General features: G+C 39.4%; 2 protein-coding genes across 2 annotated transcripts; one reads left to right on the forward strand and one right to left on the reverse strand.

Annotated features, from left to right (window-relative positions):
* Positions 1-5,365, forward strand: LOC132845622 (protein APCDD1-like). The gene is made up of 5 exons (XM_060869760.1): positions 1-64; positions 820-997; positions 1,147-1,666; positions 4,343-4,664; positions 4,934-5,365. The coding sequence occupies exons 1-5, from the start codon at positions 1-3 to the stop codon at positions 5,362-5,364; spliced, it is 1,515 nt and encodes a 504-aa protein (XP_060725743.1). The 3' UTR covers position 5,365.
* A 390-nt stretch (positions 5,366-5,755) lies between these two features.
* LOC132845627 (vesicle-associated membrane protein-associated protein A-like) lies at positions 5,756-13,542 on the reverse strand. Its single transcript, XM_060869769.1, has 6 exons — positions 13,361-13,542; positions 10,009-10,161; positions 9,241-9,344; positions 8,836-8,916; positions 6,919-7,092; positions 5,756-6,729 (listed from the first exon to the last, which is right to left on the reverse strand). The coding sequence occupies exons 1-6, from the start codon at positions 13,416-13,418 to the stop codon at positions 6,568-6,570; spliced, it is 732 nt and encodes a 243-aa protein (XP_060725752.1). The 5' UTR covers positions 13,419-13,542; the 3' UTR covers positions 5,756-6,567.
* Between the last annotated feature and the right edge of the window lie 1,208 nt (positions 13,543-14,750).

Below are 14,750 nucleotides of genomic sequence, written 5' to 3' on the forward strand. Positions count from 1 at the left end.
ATGTTTTTTTGCTACACGACGAGCACGACCATCCTCCTCCTCCTCCTCTTCCTCCTGAGTGCTGGTGAGTATATAACTATATAACCCAATAACTGTAGTTAAAGCAGCTCTCATTAAACTTATACATCTATAATTAGGTCACAATAATTCCAGTTCATTTGCATTAGATTTAACACGATAAGCGATTACAGACTGTGTGGAAAATCCATCGTGGTGTCACCGAGCTTTGTGTAATTTGTACCTTAATTATAGACCAGAAAATGAGTTTTGGTTAATTCATTAATTCACGCGCGTCAAGGTTTAATTCAGCCATGTAATTAAGGGCAAACTGCCAAGAATGCGTGTGTTATAGAGCTACATTGCATAGGGTTGGATGTAGTGGATGTTTTGCCCCATTGGTGCTGAGAGCTACCTTTGTGTCTGAAATGACACAAAATACACCATTCATATAAGCTGCAAAGTGTGTGATGTGTGTTTTGCATCCTCTGGGCTGCCTGACTTTGGATTTTGCAGCACATTGGAATTCAGGAGTGTGCTTGCGTGCTATTTTACATGATGCTTTCAGAAATGGTACAGTTTTTGTAAGTCGAACTTACACTCTTTATACTGGGCACAGTTTGGTTTCAGGATTAAAAGATAAAAATCCTTTCTGCAATCCAGTGCACATATATATAAGTACATGTATATGTATATTATCTCACTATATAATCATCTCAGCCAGAAATTTGGTGTTACCTAATCGATGGCACTTTGGTGTGAAATGTGTAGCTGAAATGATTTCCTGATGTTGCACATCACCACCCTATCTCATGGCTGCAGGTTGGTGTGAAAATTTGCCTCATAAGTTGGTGAAGTTCACACCAGTACAGCTGGACAAGACTTACGGGAAGCTCTACAAACATAATCAATGCCACTACATGCTCAAACACCTTCAAGACGGAGAGCAGATCAGTGTGCAAATGCCTCCTGATATTGCTGGACGCTGGGTATCTGAAAGGTATAATCTCTGCTTCCGTCAAATCACTATGTATTTTATAGAAATCTTGTCATGGTAATCTTATTTATAACTGCCCAGGACTCACTATGATGTTTGGGAATGTTTGATCTTGTGGTCTGACTAACACCTTTGCTTCATTTCTTTTAAAGCTGTGAAGTGAGATCCGGACCAGAGTTCCTCACTCGATCTTACCACTTCTTCTCAAACCACACCTTCCAGGCCCTTCAGTTCTATTACAGGGACAACCACTGCACAAAGCCAAGCTACACACTCCTCATCGAAGGCAGTCTGCACCCCCGTCAAGCATCGTGGCTTGTCCGTGGAGGCACAGAGTCAGAGTACCAGCTGAGGCGAGTACTACTGGTTAGCCACAGCCTGCCAGTGGCCAAAGATCTCCAGGTAAAACTGGAGATGTCCTGTGGTCTGACAGAGAACCTGGAGCCAGAACTGATCTATGAGTTGTGGGTAGAGGGCTCTGATCGTGACTGCACCCACGGCTTAGACTTCAGCATGCAGGAGCTGCAGCTGTTACGCGTAGAGAGGCGCTTTCGGCCCAGCGAGACAGATAGACAAGCGGAGGAGTTGTTTGTGGGTGATGTGCACACAGAGCACACACAGAGGCGAAACTACAGGCCCATAGGCTATCAGCCCCCCCTGCAGAACGTCAAGGTTAGTGCTTCACCTCAGCTTTAGTGCTTGTATAAGGGACCTAAAATATCACCTTGCTTTTTCCTGAAACTGGATCTTAGTCATTTATTTCACTCATTCCTACATCAACCATTGTGAAAACTGGACACTATAATAGATAAAAATGCGCACTCACCAAACACATTATTGGGAACACCAATACATCTAATCAGTTAATCATGCATCAGTGCCATTCAAGGAATCATGCAGATACAGGTCAAGAGATTCAGTTAATGTTCACATCAAACACAGGAATGGAGAAAAAGTGTGAGCGCTTTGATTTTGATTGTGACATGGATGTTGATTGAGGCATGGAGAGATCATGTGTCTTCTGATCTTTTGGGAATTTCACACATAACAGTCAACAATATCAATTACAAAGAATAAACTGAAAAACAAAAAAACACTGAGTGAGTAACAGCTCTGTGGGTGGACAAATATTGATGGTGAGGATGACCGGACAGGTTTGAGCTGCCAGGAAAGATATAGTAACTCGAATAATCATTTTTTACATCACCACGCATGCAAAGTGCTCTTCTGAATTACTATAGACTTCCTTGAAGCGCAGTCCAGTCTGATCATTCTCCTCTTATCTCTCTGAGTTTTTCTGATCAACAAGGTGTTTCAGCTTGCATACTCTCTTCTTACAGGATGCTTTTTTCCGACTATTCTGTGCAAATTCTAAAGACTGTCGTGTGTGTAGTTTTCAGATTAGCAGCCCACCTGGTAAAAACATCCATGCCACCATCAAAGTGTCAGATATCACAATTTTTCACCATTACAATGTTCTGTTTGAATAAAGAAAAACATACCCCCTTATTATGTAAAAATCAAAAGATTTGTTTTTGGGATAGGAGAGTCATTTTTGTGAATGTTTTCTACTGTGTGCCTTATCAATATGTGCCTTATCAATATGTGTAAAAAAGCTTAATTTTCTGTCCTGGAAATTGAAGTTAACTAAAAGCTCTTCCGAATTTAGCATTGCCAAATTCTTCACTTTTTTCTTCATACTTAATCCTATAAACCCCAAAAATATTTCCATAACAATATCATATAAAAACAAACATACAGATGATTAACATCACATAGCAGCAGGTTGGCATTGAGTCTTTTTTTTTTAACAACAAGAAACGGGTTGTGGAGTTGCATAGCAAAACAGACACTGATTCATTCTGACATTTTCACAACGCATGCTTTTTGTGTTCAACTAAGTATCACTACTAAGTAATAAATGGCTAAATGAAAATGAGTAACAGCATAATAAACCATATATTACAAAGGTCCCTTTGCCTATGAATATTAATAGGCTTCTTGGAGTAAGAAAGATGTTGGCAGTCATGGCATTGCCCTGTAGACCTCTGTCACATTGTGTGTGCAGTCGGAAGCAAAAGTACACACAAAACTTAAAAATAGATGAAATGTTTCACTAAAGCATGTTTAATTTATGAAGAACAGTGTATTTTAAGGTACAAGTCTACTATACACTTGCTGTCAAATTTGACATATTATGATTCATTCGTATCAGTAAGGTTGCCCTCATCTTCCTGTGTGTGCTTTAGGTAGTTGTTTTGCCCTTCCTTGTATACGCCGAGTGCATTATGTATTCATTGGTTTTCACTTTCTCCAGTCATGCAGTTTTGCTCTAGTATTACCATGATCTGACGTAAACCACTCCACTATTTCAAACAAGACTGATACAGAACAAATATCAGCATTTCCCCTGCCGTTTTAGTGTGATTTCAGCTGGTGTCAGAGCGTACCCAGGCTGCTGATCCACTTCTATCCCCTGTCTGCTTCAAAGGGAATGAGGAAATAGAGCTGCAAAGGGCATCATTCTGGATTCCAGCTCTGACTTGGTGCGTGCCTAAGGCACTGTGGCAGGGCTAAGGGAAAACTGCAGCCAGACTTAAGAGGTGGAACAGGAGCTTTCTACTGGATTAATGCATTTCATGTGGGCACTCTCACCCATATACTCATACACACTGCTCTTCGTTCTGACGGCACAAAAAGGCGTTATGAAAGATGCAGTGTAGATGTAGTTAATGAATTCTAGTTTGAATCTGAATAATTTATTAAGTACGTGTTGAGTCATGGCAGCCGAGCAGTAGGAACTGATCAGAAGGCAACGTCTTGTTCCAATAAATATTCTAGGTGTATTTTAGCCTTATCAAGTGAGGGGCAGATTTAACACAAGATGGTGGATTGTAGTTCCATAAATTATGCTTACTGTACTAATCACTTTAATGTATAATTGGACCATGAACAAGAATTCATCCATGGCATTGAAACCGGCAAACTGAAAAACACAGTTAATGTTAAGTATTTAGAAGGAGGACATGTATATGTCCTATACTAGACTCTAAATGATACTGATATAATAAAATCTCAATAGGCCAGAGCACATTATTTAACCCAGTCTCAGAAAGCATGATGAAAGACCTTTGTTTTATTCTGATTATTCTATTGTTGGTAAACCCATGACTTATAAAAACTAATTACCTTATTGCCTGAGAAATATGGCAGGGTTTCTTTTCCCCCATCAGTTGAAGTGATGTTCCAATGTGCCAGACTGGCAGATTCTGTAAGCCAAATAGGAGTTAGACCTCAAAACCTTTGTATTACCATTTTCCTACCTGGTGTTTTTTATTTCTTTTTCAGACTTATGACAACAGCTGTATCGCCTGCCAGATCATCTCTGTAGGAGATTTACATCATCCACCAGTTCTGCCATCTCGGACTGACCACCCCCTGCGTCTCTACGGAAACTGGGTCAGTAAACGGTGTGAGGTTCGCCCAGGGGTGCTCTTCCTCACACGTCATTTTGTCTTCCACAAGGATAGCAACATTTGGGAGGGCCATTATTACCACTACTCGGACCCAGTCTGCAGGCATCCCACATTCAGCATCTCTGCTAAAGGACACTACAGCCCAGGCATTCCCTCCACTAAAGTCATAGGAGGCACTGAATACACATTCACAGGTATACTAAGCCCATTTATAGCTCCCCAAACCATAATTATTAAGTAGTAGGGGGTGCTAATGAGCAAAAGTGACTCAAGTTATGGCTTTTTTACTGCTTAATTGTTCAATTCTTCTTCTTTTATGTGTAAAGCTGCCTAGTAATTGTCTGGAGTATTGAACATGGACATAAATGTATAACATGAACAAACATTTTGCCTGTATGCACATCACCATAGATTGCTGAATACATGGATTAATTCATTGATTTTAATTGTCGCTTCTTTTTAGTGACCCAGATGAAGGTTACGCCAATGGACGTGGCCACTACTTCTCTCCTGAATGTCTTCAGTGGTGATGAATGTGGAAAACACGGCTCCTGGAAGCTGGGAGTCCAACAGGATGTTACTCCAACATCAGGCTGTGCTGCCCTAGGCATACGTCTGCCTCACACTGAATATGAACTTTTCTACATGGGACAAGATTCAGCTGGACACCATCTCCTCTTTAATGGACAGAGACCTACAAATGGCTCAAGTCCTGACCAGCCTTCCAGACGTGCCACATCCTACCAGCCGCCATTGATCCACTGCAGCTCTGGACAGAAAGGTGTTGGAAAGGAGGGAAACCATCATTTCAGGCTTAGTAATAGATGGAACACACAGCCCCAGTACCTGGTATATACCCTCATTTGGGTCACACTTTTCTTTTCAGTTATATAAGATCAGCACACTCCATTTCTGCTTATCACAGGAAAAAACTGAAGTGTATAGAAACTGTTCTATATTCAGATCACAGCTTCTTTAAACCATGGGATTAATTGTTAACTAGATGTCAAATACGATGGTGGAACTGCTTCAGCAGCCTTTGTTTTTAGGTGTTGTGGAAAGAATATTTGTGTTACTTTTACCATCTCGTGGACTGTACATTTTTAAATAGCTAAAAATCACCATCAAATATTTATGAAGCTGATAAAGAAGAAAGCAAGCATGTTAATGACAAAGTTATAGTAAAAGATTGTCATCCACTGCATGCGTTGTATCAAAGTGATCGAGTTTCTGTTGCAGTAAAAATGTACAATAGTGTATAGAGAGACAAATAACACACTGAAACAAGAATGTTAGATATTTTTATTTAATTTTAATTTCTCTTATTTCCCAGTGGCTCAATGTTAAATACCATATACAGTCAGAGTGGTCATGTTTCAGTTAACAGTTGCCTCACAAACGAGTATATAATTTGCATAAAATAAATGCTAAGACTTAATGTAAGAGTAAGATGTGTCTGTCAGGTGACTGAGAGAAAATAACGTATATGGAAGGAGGCACAGTCTCTCAGCTGAATTCTTCACATTCAAGAAAATAAAATTGTTGTAAATCTGAAGCTCAGTTTCACTGTGAAGAGGCCAACCAGCAACATCGTTTTCTTTTTTTCCTTTTCAGTTTTAAATTTTCATAAAGGATTAGAATGACATGTACAAGACACTTAAAACATTCCAACACTTATTAAACCACATAAAGAAAGCAAGGACAATTAATTTTATTTATTCATCGATTTGTTTTCATTATCATAAAGGTCTCTACACAGTGCCAGCAATTTGACTGCAACTGATGGTTAATAAATGTATAGTTAAACCTGTCCCTTTGAAGGAAAAAGAAATACCCCTCACCACAAAAAAAAAAAAACAAACATGGGAGAAAAAAAAAGTTGAGACTTTGTTCTTCTCTTTTCTGAGAGTGTATGTGTACTAACCGTGTGAGATTGCAAAAAGGCAAGGCCTGTTTGAATGATTCTGTACACAGACGCATTTTCCCCGCCGCCTTAGGCCAGACTAGCACTGATGCGACGCTGAACGACAAGAACACACGCTTTGCCCCTCAGACCCAGAAGACACTGGAAGGAGCTGGGCAGAACAAGCATTTATCCTACAACACAAACTTCCCCAAGAAGAATCCAATGAAGATAGCTGCAATAACAACAAGCAGTGAGGGGAGCGATTTGGAACTGGTTTCCTTCCTCACCATGGCTGCCGTGTTTGAGACCATGTTTTCTGAGCGCTGGACCTTCCTCATCCGCAGACCTTCATCCTAATAAATAATAAAGGAGAGTCAACTTCTAAACCCAAAGGCTGGAGAGAAACAATTTCAGCTGCTGTTAACCACATGAATAGATGTTTGTGTAACAAGAGTCTGTTTGTAGTTTCCACTGTTCGTTTAATAAATGTTTTATTCTATATAGTGCATAACGTCTTTCTGTTCAGTTCTTCATTTCTGTACCTTAAGTTGTCGGTTCTCATCTCCCAGTTTGCTCACTTCTGATTGCAGCCTCTTGCACTCCTCCATCAGCTTTCTCATCTCTGTGTCATCCATGCTGCTGGGCTTGGCTGCTGATGTGCTGTCTGCCTTGGAGGAGTTAAGGACGGGGGCAGCTTTGGTTGGGTCTACGTCATTCTGTTTAGGACAGACACAAAGAGCTTTATACATACAAATAATTGTGAATAAAGAGCAAGTGTAACAGCTAATGAATAAAGCTAATATAACAAAAATGTCTGTTCCATGGCTGTTAATATGAGCAGATTATCCTTCACAACCTGATCTGTTGATGCTTTGGGAAAAACTGAAAAGGAGATTATTCTAACAATGATACACGTTACTTTGCATTACTTACCATAAGCAAAATGTATATATGCTTATTATATAGATTTGAACACGTTGTTTATAGATGGAAAACAAAACCCTTATTTATCTTTATACTACTACTGGCCTATGGTGCTTCTCTGTCATTTTTATTAATTTCAATGTATTGAAAATACATTCCATATAATTATCCATTTGTTACCAAGTATAGCACGGTTATATCAAACTTTTAAAGTCTAATCATTTGATGATTTGATTTGTTGTTTCAGCCTCAAAAATATTATACTTCACCAACTTGTGAACATTCTTTGTTTGCAATTTCTGCTCAGGAAATGTTGACTTGGCTCCCTTTCACAAACCTGACTGTCTCCCAACCTGATCTTTGGACTGGCCTGACAGTGGAAAAGTCAAACACTTCCTGATGATCATTTAGGTTACAGCTGCCTGCAGGTGTGCAGTAATCTCTGTGAGTTGGGGCTGTGAGGCTGCCTACACAGCTCTACTGGGGGTTCTGAGCCCAGCTACAAGGCCACATGTATTGGGGGTTCTGAGCCCAGCTACAAGGCCACACGTACCTGACTTTAAAGGACAGAGTACAGCAATACAGCTGCAACATGCAGAACAACTACAAACATGGTCTTGTCTCATAGGTGGTTTAACATTTTGCTCACTTCACATGAGTCAGATCTGTGTAACATTTTTGTTAATTGTGTATGATGAACTCAACTGCATAAAGAATATTATACTATTCTCCTAGTACAAAATTAGGCTATGCACAGAAACAGGTACCAGCAGAAGAGTCCTACAGGAATTTTTGCATTTAATAAGTGCAGGGACTTTTACAGGAACAGGATGGTCAGAGATGTGGTCTCAAACACAGACACTGAATATTCCAATACATCCCCATAGTAAAATCAAACGTAAAAAAAAAGTTTGAAGGCTAAAAAAAAATATTAGTGAAGTGGCATACGGCCCCCCGGTGACCCATACTCAGAATTGTTCTCTACGTTTAACCCATCCAAACTGCACACACACAGCAGTGAACACACACACACCATGAACACACACACACCCAAAGCAGTGGGCAGCCATTTATGCTGCAGCACCCGGGGAGCAGTTGGGGGAGATTCAGTCGTGGCCGGCCCGAGATTCGAACCTACTACCTTGGGGTTAGGAGTCAGACTCTCTAACCTTTAGGCCACGACGATATGAACCAACCATATATCAAAACTCTGACCCTTCATATAATATATTAAACTATGAAAATATTGTATGAACTAACTCTCATACAATATTTGTAACTTGTAAATATGTCCCAACCAGAGCTGTAGCATTTAACAGGCTTATACTGACATCTAGTATGTAATGTCAGATTTGAGACTGAGATTATAAATATATTTGTCTCACTTCCTTACTGGTTACAATATATTAGGGTTTAGCATTAAGTCAGGACAGCTGAAAGCTTCGCAATTCTCTCTGCTCATTCGGTATTCTAAATGTCATCTTTCTGCTGATTACTCAAGCTGTTAAAGAAAGACTGAGAATGGCACTACTAACCATTTTATCATTTTCTGAAGGAAGCTCAAAAACACATCTGAGCTTAGAGTCCATAAGATCGTCTGGCTTTGCATCCTTCCACTGTGAGACGGGAAAGAAAAGATGACACGTTAATCACGTTTGCTTAGTGTATCGTTATCTACAAATGTACTGATCCTTATAAAACATTTTTCTACACTATTTTAATATAACTGTTAGAAGCATATTAGTATTTAAAGCAGTGATCCTTTGTAATTGCAGGTTATTTCCTACAGGTCTGCAAGACTCCAGACCTAAAATAAATAGTGTAAGCTTATACTGCCCTCTTCTGGGGAACATTTTGAATGCATCAGTTTAGAAACGACAACAGAATTTTATAAAAAAAATAAAAAAAAACGCTGAAGGGGAAAAAAAAAAAATGCTTACCACTGCTTCCAGGTCGGTTATGTTGAGTGGTGCATAAACGCTCTGCACCATGAATTTATGTTTACTTTTTTCATTTGGGTCATAGTCAAAAGGCTGCAGCATTACTGGAGTAAAAAAAAAAAACATTCATGAACAAGACAGTCCAAATAATTTATTCATGATATAATCACACAACAACTGATTGGAACTGAAAAACAAAACCCTTGTTTATTAATAATGACACAAAAATCAAGACTGTTTTGTTATGCATCCATTCATCTTTTGGTATATCTGTACACATCAGTCTGAGGGACATAATTTAACCAGCATTATTTACATATCTGTAAAATCACAAACATCAGCTGAAATAATATGTTCTATGCCCCATTTAAGCCTGCTGAAAATATTATTCTGTAAACATTGATGCAATCAGTAAACACCTAAGAGTGGGCAGAAGAGAGGAGTTAAACTATAATACAGGTTAAATGATAAAAGATCATTAAAAACAAATATGTAAATTGATCAGTTTGACTCCTGCAAACATTCACACATGTCTTTACTAGAAGATAAAAAATGAAATCTTAAGAATAATTACTGGATTTGATCTATTTTCTCTGTTATATATACAATGATGTGCAATGAGACTTTTCTTTAAATTGTACCAAAGACTTGTGTGTTTCTAAAACATTGATTAATACCATGGTGGTTTTAGACTGTAGTTATACCTTGAAAACTCCAAACCATAACACCCTGTAGTGTCTAGAAGATGAGAGTCTGTACATGTCTCACCAGATATAATGACTGAGGAACCAGGATCAATGGAGCCACTGTTAGGCCGCACGCAGTAGCGACGTGGAGCAGTTGTCTTCACTTTGAAGCACACTTTCTTGTCAGATGGATTTCGGAGCTTGAGGTTGGTAGTCACGACATCTGTGAATGGGCCTGTGAGTGAAAACATTTTATGTAAAATATGAGTGACTTGAAAGTTCAAACTCTAAGGGTTTTATTGATTAAATAATACACAATACATATCACAATATATCGCAATGTTTATAAAGTTTCATCATTGTAAGCATACTATGATGTGTTCAGATGTCATTAAACAAATGAAATACATTAAGAAGGAAAACAACATATCCTTAATGTACTTGCTTCCCCCAATATCAAACTTTATTTTATTTCCAATACTTATTTTCTAAGCCTCACATAAAGCATTTAGGCATAATGGGTATTTCTCTCTAGCTCAATTTTCTTAGGTTCATTATCATTAGTGTCTTGGCCGACGATATTTCTAAAGCGCATCAGAGAGAATAGCAGGGACATGATTAGGACTTGATCTTAGGAGGCAACCAGGTTTAGAGAAATGTTTCTCAGAGCCAGTCCTGAGGACACGCTGCCCTACAATGTTTCAAATTTCCTCATGACACACCTACCCCAGATCATTTGTCAAGGATTTGTTAATTAGTTAATACACTGAATTAGGTATGTTAGGGGAAACTTGAAACCATACAGAACAGTGGGTTTAAAACCACACCCTATCACATGAATCACAAGTAGTTGTACACTATTCTAAGGTGCATATACTCCTGAGCTGCAGTTTTCAAACACATGCTTAAAGGAACTTTTGTTTTAAGAACTTTTATTCTTTCTGTTACCTACATGTACGCTACATCCTGTGGTCATTTAGCATGAAACTTGTATGCACATATTCATACGCAGTAATTGACGCAACACGTCCGTGTGATGCAATACCAGTGAACAAAGTGGAGGCAGTCTGTTATTACATAACCAAACAATTGTCTCAAATTGCATACACTGTACTATTTTACACTGTTATTGAGTATGTTCACAAACAGTTTTACTATTACTGTTTGTGAATTTTATACTATTCTGTTGTGAAAGTCATCTTAGGGTTTTCAGTTTGAGACTTAGACTATGACAAGAATAACTCTGAAGGAAAATGCACACAAACTAAAAATTACAGTTTGACGTGTAAACCAGGGAGACGGGGATTTCTGATGTGCCAAAAAATTAAGTGTAAGGATATGAGCGACCCTGACAAGGGCCGAACTGTGATGGCAAAATGACTGGATGAGATCATCTCCAAAACAGAAGGTCTTGAGTGGTGTTCCTGGTATGCAGTGGTTGGTTAAAAAACTATTTCAAAGTAAGGACAACCATTAAGCTGATGACAGGATCATGGTGCTCACTGATGTGCATGGAGAGCAAGGGCTCTGCATCTGGTCCAAACCCACAGAAGATCTACTGTAGCACAAATTGCTGTTAAAGTTAATGCTGGTTATCACAGAAAGGTGTCAGAACACACAGTGTAACTGAATAGTCACAGATCGATCAGACAGAACATAATGAGCCTTGTCCAAAACCAAAAACACCTACAACGAGAATGCGAGCCCATGGAGCAATAACCTGGTCTGAAGAATCATGGTTTCTTTTACATTGTGTGAAAAACCAAGTGTGCGTGGATCGCTTACTTGGGTAACAGATGGCACCACGATGCACTATGGCAAGAAGAAAATATTTTTGCAGGTACCACCTACCTAAATATTGTTGCAGACCAAGTTAACCCTGAGTCAGAGCTGTACTGGCAGCAGAAGAGGGAACTACACAATATTAGTCAGGTGGATTTTAATAGTACAGCTCACTGTTATAATAAAATGTGTTTTAAAGTGTTTCATTAACATGTCTGCTCTTTTATAACTCCTTTGGTATTCTACATTTAAAAACTAGGTTTGTACCAACTGATTATTTTCCCCTCCTTTTCTTAGTGGAAGTATTTAATTCTCATTATTGACCAGAGATCCCTAAACCTACAGTGGCCTTGTTTGTGTCCTGTTGACAAAACCTTACCAACATTATATACTGTAATAAATTGCTTATCGTGAAATACTGTGATATGATATTTTAGCCATATCACCCTAAATAAATTTGTGCTAATACAGGCATGTACTGGAACACTACAGCTAACTGTAATTCAGTCAGTCTAATTTATCCAGTCCATTTTAACATGTACACCAAATTGCAGCTACAGACACTAAGCTGTGGCCTGTGTACATCGGGACAACCACAAACCAGATATTATAATTTGTTGGAATTGAAAACAAAAACATGAAGAACGTACTGAGTGTTTACCTTTGAATTTCAGGTCAGACGGCGGTTCAAGAATACTTGCTCTAGTTATATAGGACTTATCTACATTGCTGTATATACTCAAAGACCTTGGCTACTTATTGTACACATTGTGTGTTAATGATCATCTAGTCCTGGACTGTTGTTGGTTAGTAGACTATTCTCCATGTACCCCAGCAACACACATCTCCATCCGACCACCAGGTCAGTCAGTGCAGTGAAGCGTCCATCATCTAAATTACATCTGGTGGCCAATATTCATACATGGACCTTGTGAAGGAGCAATGACACACTGTACATGGCTGCAGTTCACCTATATTGTAGGTGCAGCTGACAAACTGGGCAAAGTGTCACCTGGCACAGGCAAAGTGAATCAGCACTGTTGTACAGCTTGTGAATGAAAACTTTACAGCTAACTAGTGACTTTAGAGTCTCCTGGATTCCTTATTTATTTATTTGTTTTGCGATTTTGATCATATAGTTAGCCAGCTAGCGAATCTAGAGTAAAAATCCACGGAGATCAGTGCTAGCATAACGTTAGCTAGGAAATGAGCCACTAGGTTTAATGACATTTAGATGAGACTTAAATATAGCACAAGAGTTAACTTAGCTAGTCTAAATCCACCACAGGGCGGCAACTGAACGAACAGAAATCACTTTAAAAACAAACCGTTAAAGTTAAAACTATTATTATTATTATTATTATTATGATTATTATTATTATTATTATTATTATTTTAGAGGCCTAGAATCCTCGTCCCTTCATTCAAAATGGCGGCAGGAAAAACGAGGTATAAACGGGCTTTAGCTACATTTATCCGCTGGTTTGACGCTGGAAAGCTGTTAGTTAGCTTGTTAGCTAGCTAGCCGTCTTTAGCTAACGTCTCGTACCTGAATTAGCTTAGCTTAGCTAACTAGCTAGCTAGCTAGCTCCGTAATCTGCTGACAAGCTGCCTGACTCCATCTAGACAAGAAGAACGTACTGAGTGTTTACCTTTGAATTTCAGGTCAGACGGCGGTTCAAGAATTAATACTTGCTCTAGTTTAGACATGTTGTCTAAGCAGTGATGATTTCCCGCAGCTAAAAAAAAAAAGCCGGCGTGGCTATAGGTTAGCTAGTTTATCTGTATATTCACCACCACTGAATCTCACTGAGTCACACAGGAGCAGGGAGCGCGCACACGGCCACGGGCACGACACCGGCGGCGCGCCTTGCGATGCGGGTGCCCGTGACACATGAGAATCAGAATCAGAATCAGGTTTATTGGCCAAATGTGTTGACACACACAATGAATTTGGTTCCAGCTGTTTGTGACTCTGAAAAGTACAGACATAAATAACACTATACTATACAAACTATACAAGACAATGCAGATGATGAGATACAATATAGACAGAAGGAGTATTAAATATGAATATAGAATATGACTGATCAGTTATGTACATAAAGTGTGGGAGTGCAAATAACAATATTGTGCAATATTATGCTTTTTGTACAATATACATCAGCAGTAGTGTGTAATATACAGATGATTTGATGACTGATAATGCAGTACTTATGATAAGAAGCAGTGAATATAATTATGGTGAGTTGTTGATCAGGGTGATTGCCTGGGGTAATAAACTGTTCCTGTGTCTGGCAGTTTTAGTAAGCAAAGTTCTGTAGCACCTGCCAGAAGGGAGGAGCTGAAAGAGGTTGTGTCCAAGGTGCGAAGGGTCGGTGGTGATTTTTCCTGCCTGGTTTCAGGTTCTTCTGTCATACAAGTCCTGGAGAGTGGGCAGGGGGGTGCCAATTATTTTTTCTGCTGTTTTTACTGTGCATTGCAGTCTGTTTCTGTCCTGTTTTGTTGCTGCACCAAACCAGATGATGGATGTGCACAGATTCTATGACTGCAGTGTAGAACAGCATCAACAGCTCCGGTGGCAGACCTTACTTCCATAATTGACGTAGAAAGTACATTCTCTGCTGGGCCTTTTTGATGATGGCGTTTATGTTGCACTCCCATTTCAGGTCTTGGGAAATGGTAGTGCCCTGAAACTTGAAGGTCTCCTCAGATGACACCGGGCTATTGGATATTGTGAGGGGGGGTAGTGTTGAGGGGTCTTTCCTAAAGTCCATCTCCACAGTTTTGAGGGTGTTTAGCTCCAGACTGTTCTGACTGCGCCATAGCACCAGCCGCTTCACCTCCTGATGCAGACTCATCGCCATCTTGGATGAGACAGATGAGTGTAGTATCATCTGCAAATTTCAGGAGTTTAACAGTTTGGTCACTTGTAGTGCAGTCATTAGTGTAGAGGGAAAATAGAAGTGGGGAGAGGACACATCCCTGTGGAGCGCTAGTGCTGATTGTCCGAATGCTGTAGGTGACACCTCCCATATTTCA

The sequence above is a fragment of the Tachysurus vachellii genome, chromosome 5 (assembly GCF_030014155.1).
Source record: "Tachysurus vachellii isolate PV-2020 chromosome 5, HZAU_Pvac_v1, whole genome shotgun sequence".
In the NCBI taxonomy this organism is placed as follows: Eukaryota; Metazoa; Chordata; class Actinopteri; order Siluriformes; family Bagridae; genus Tachysurus; species Tachysurus vachellii.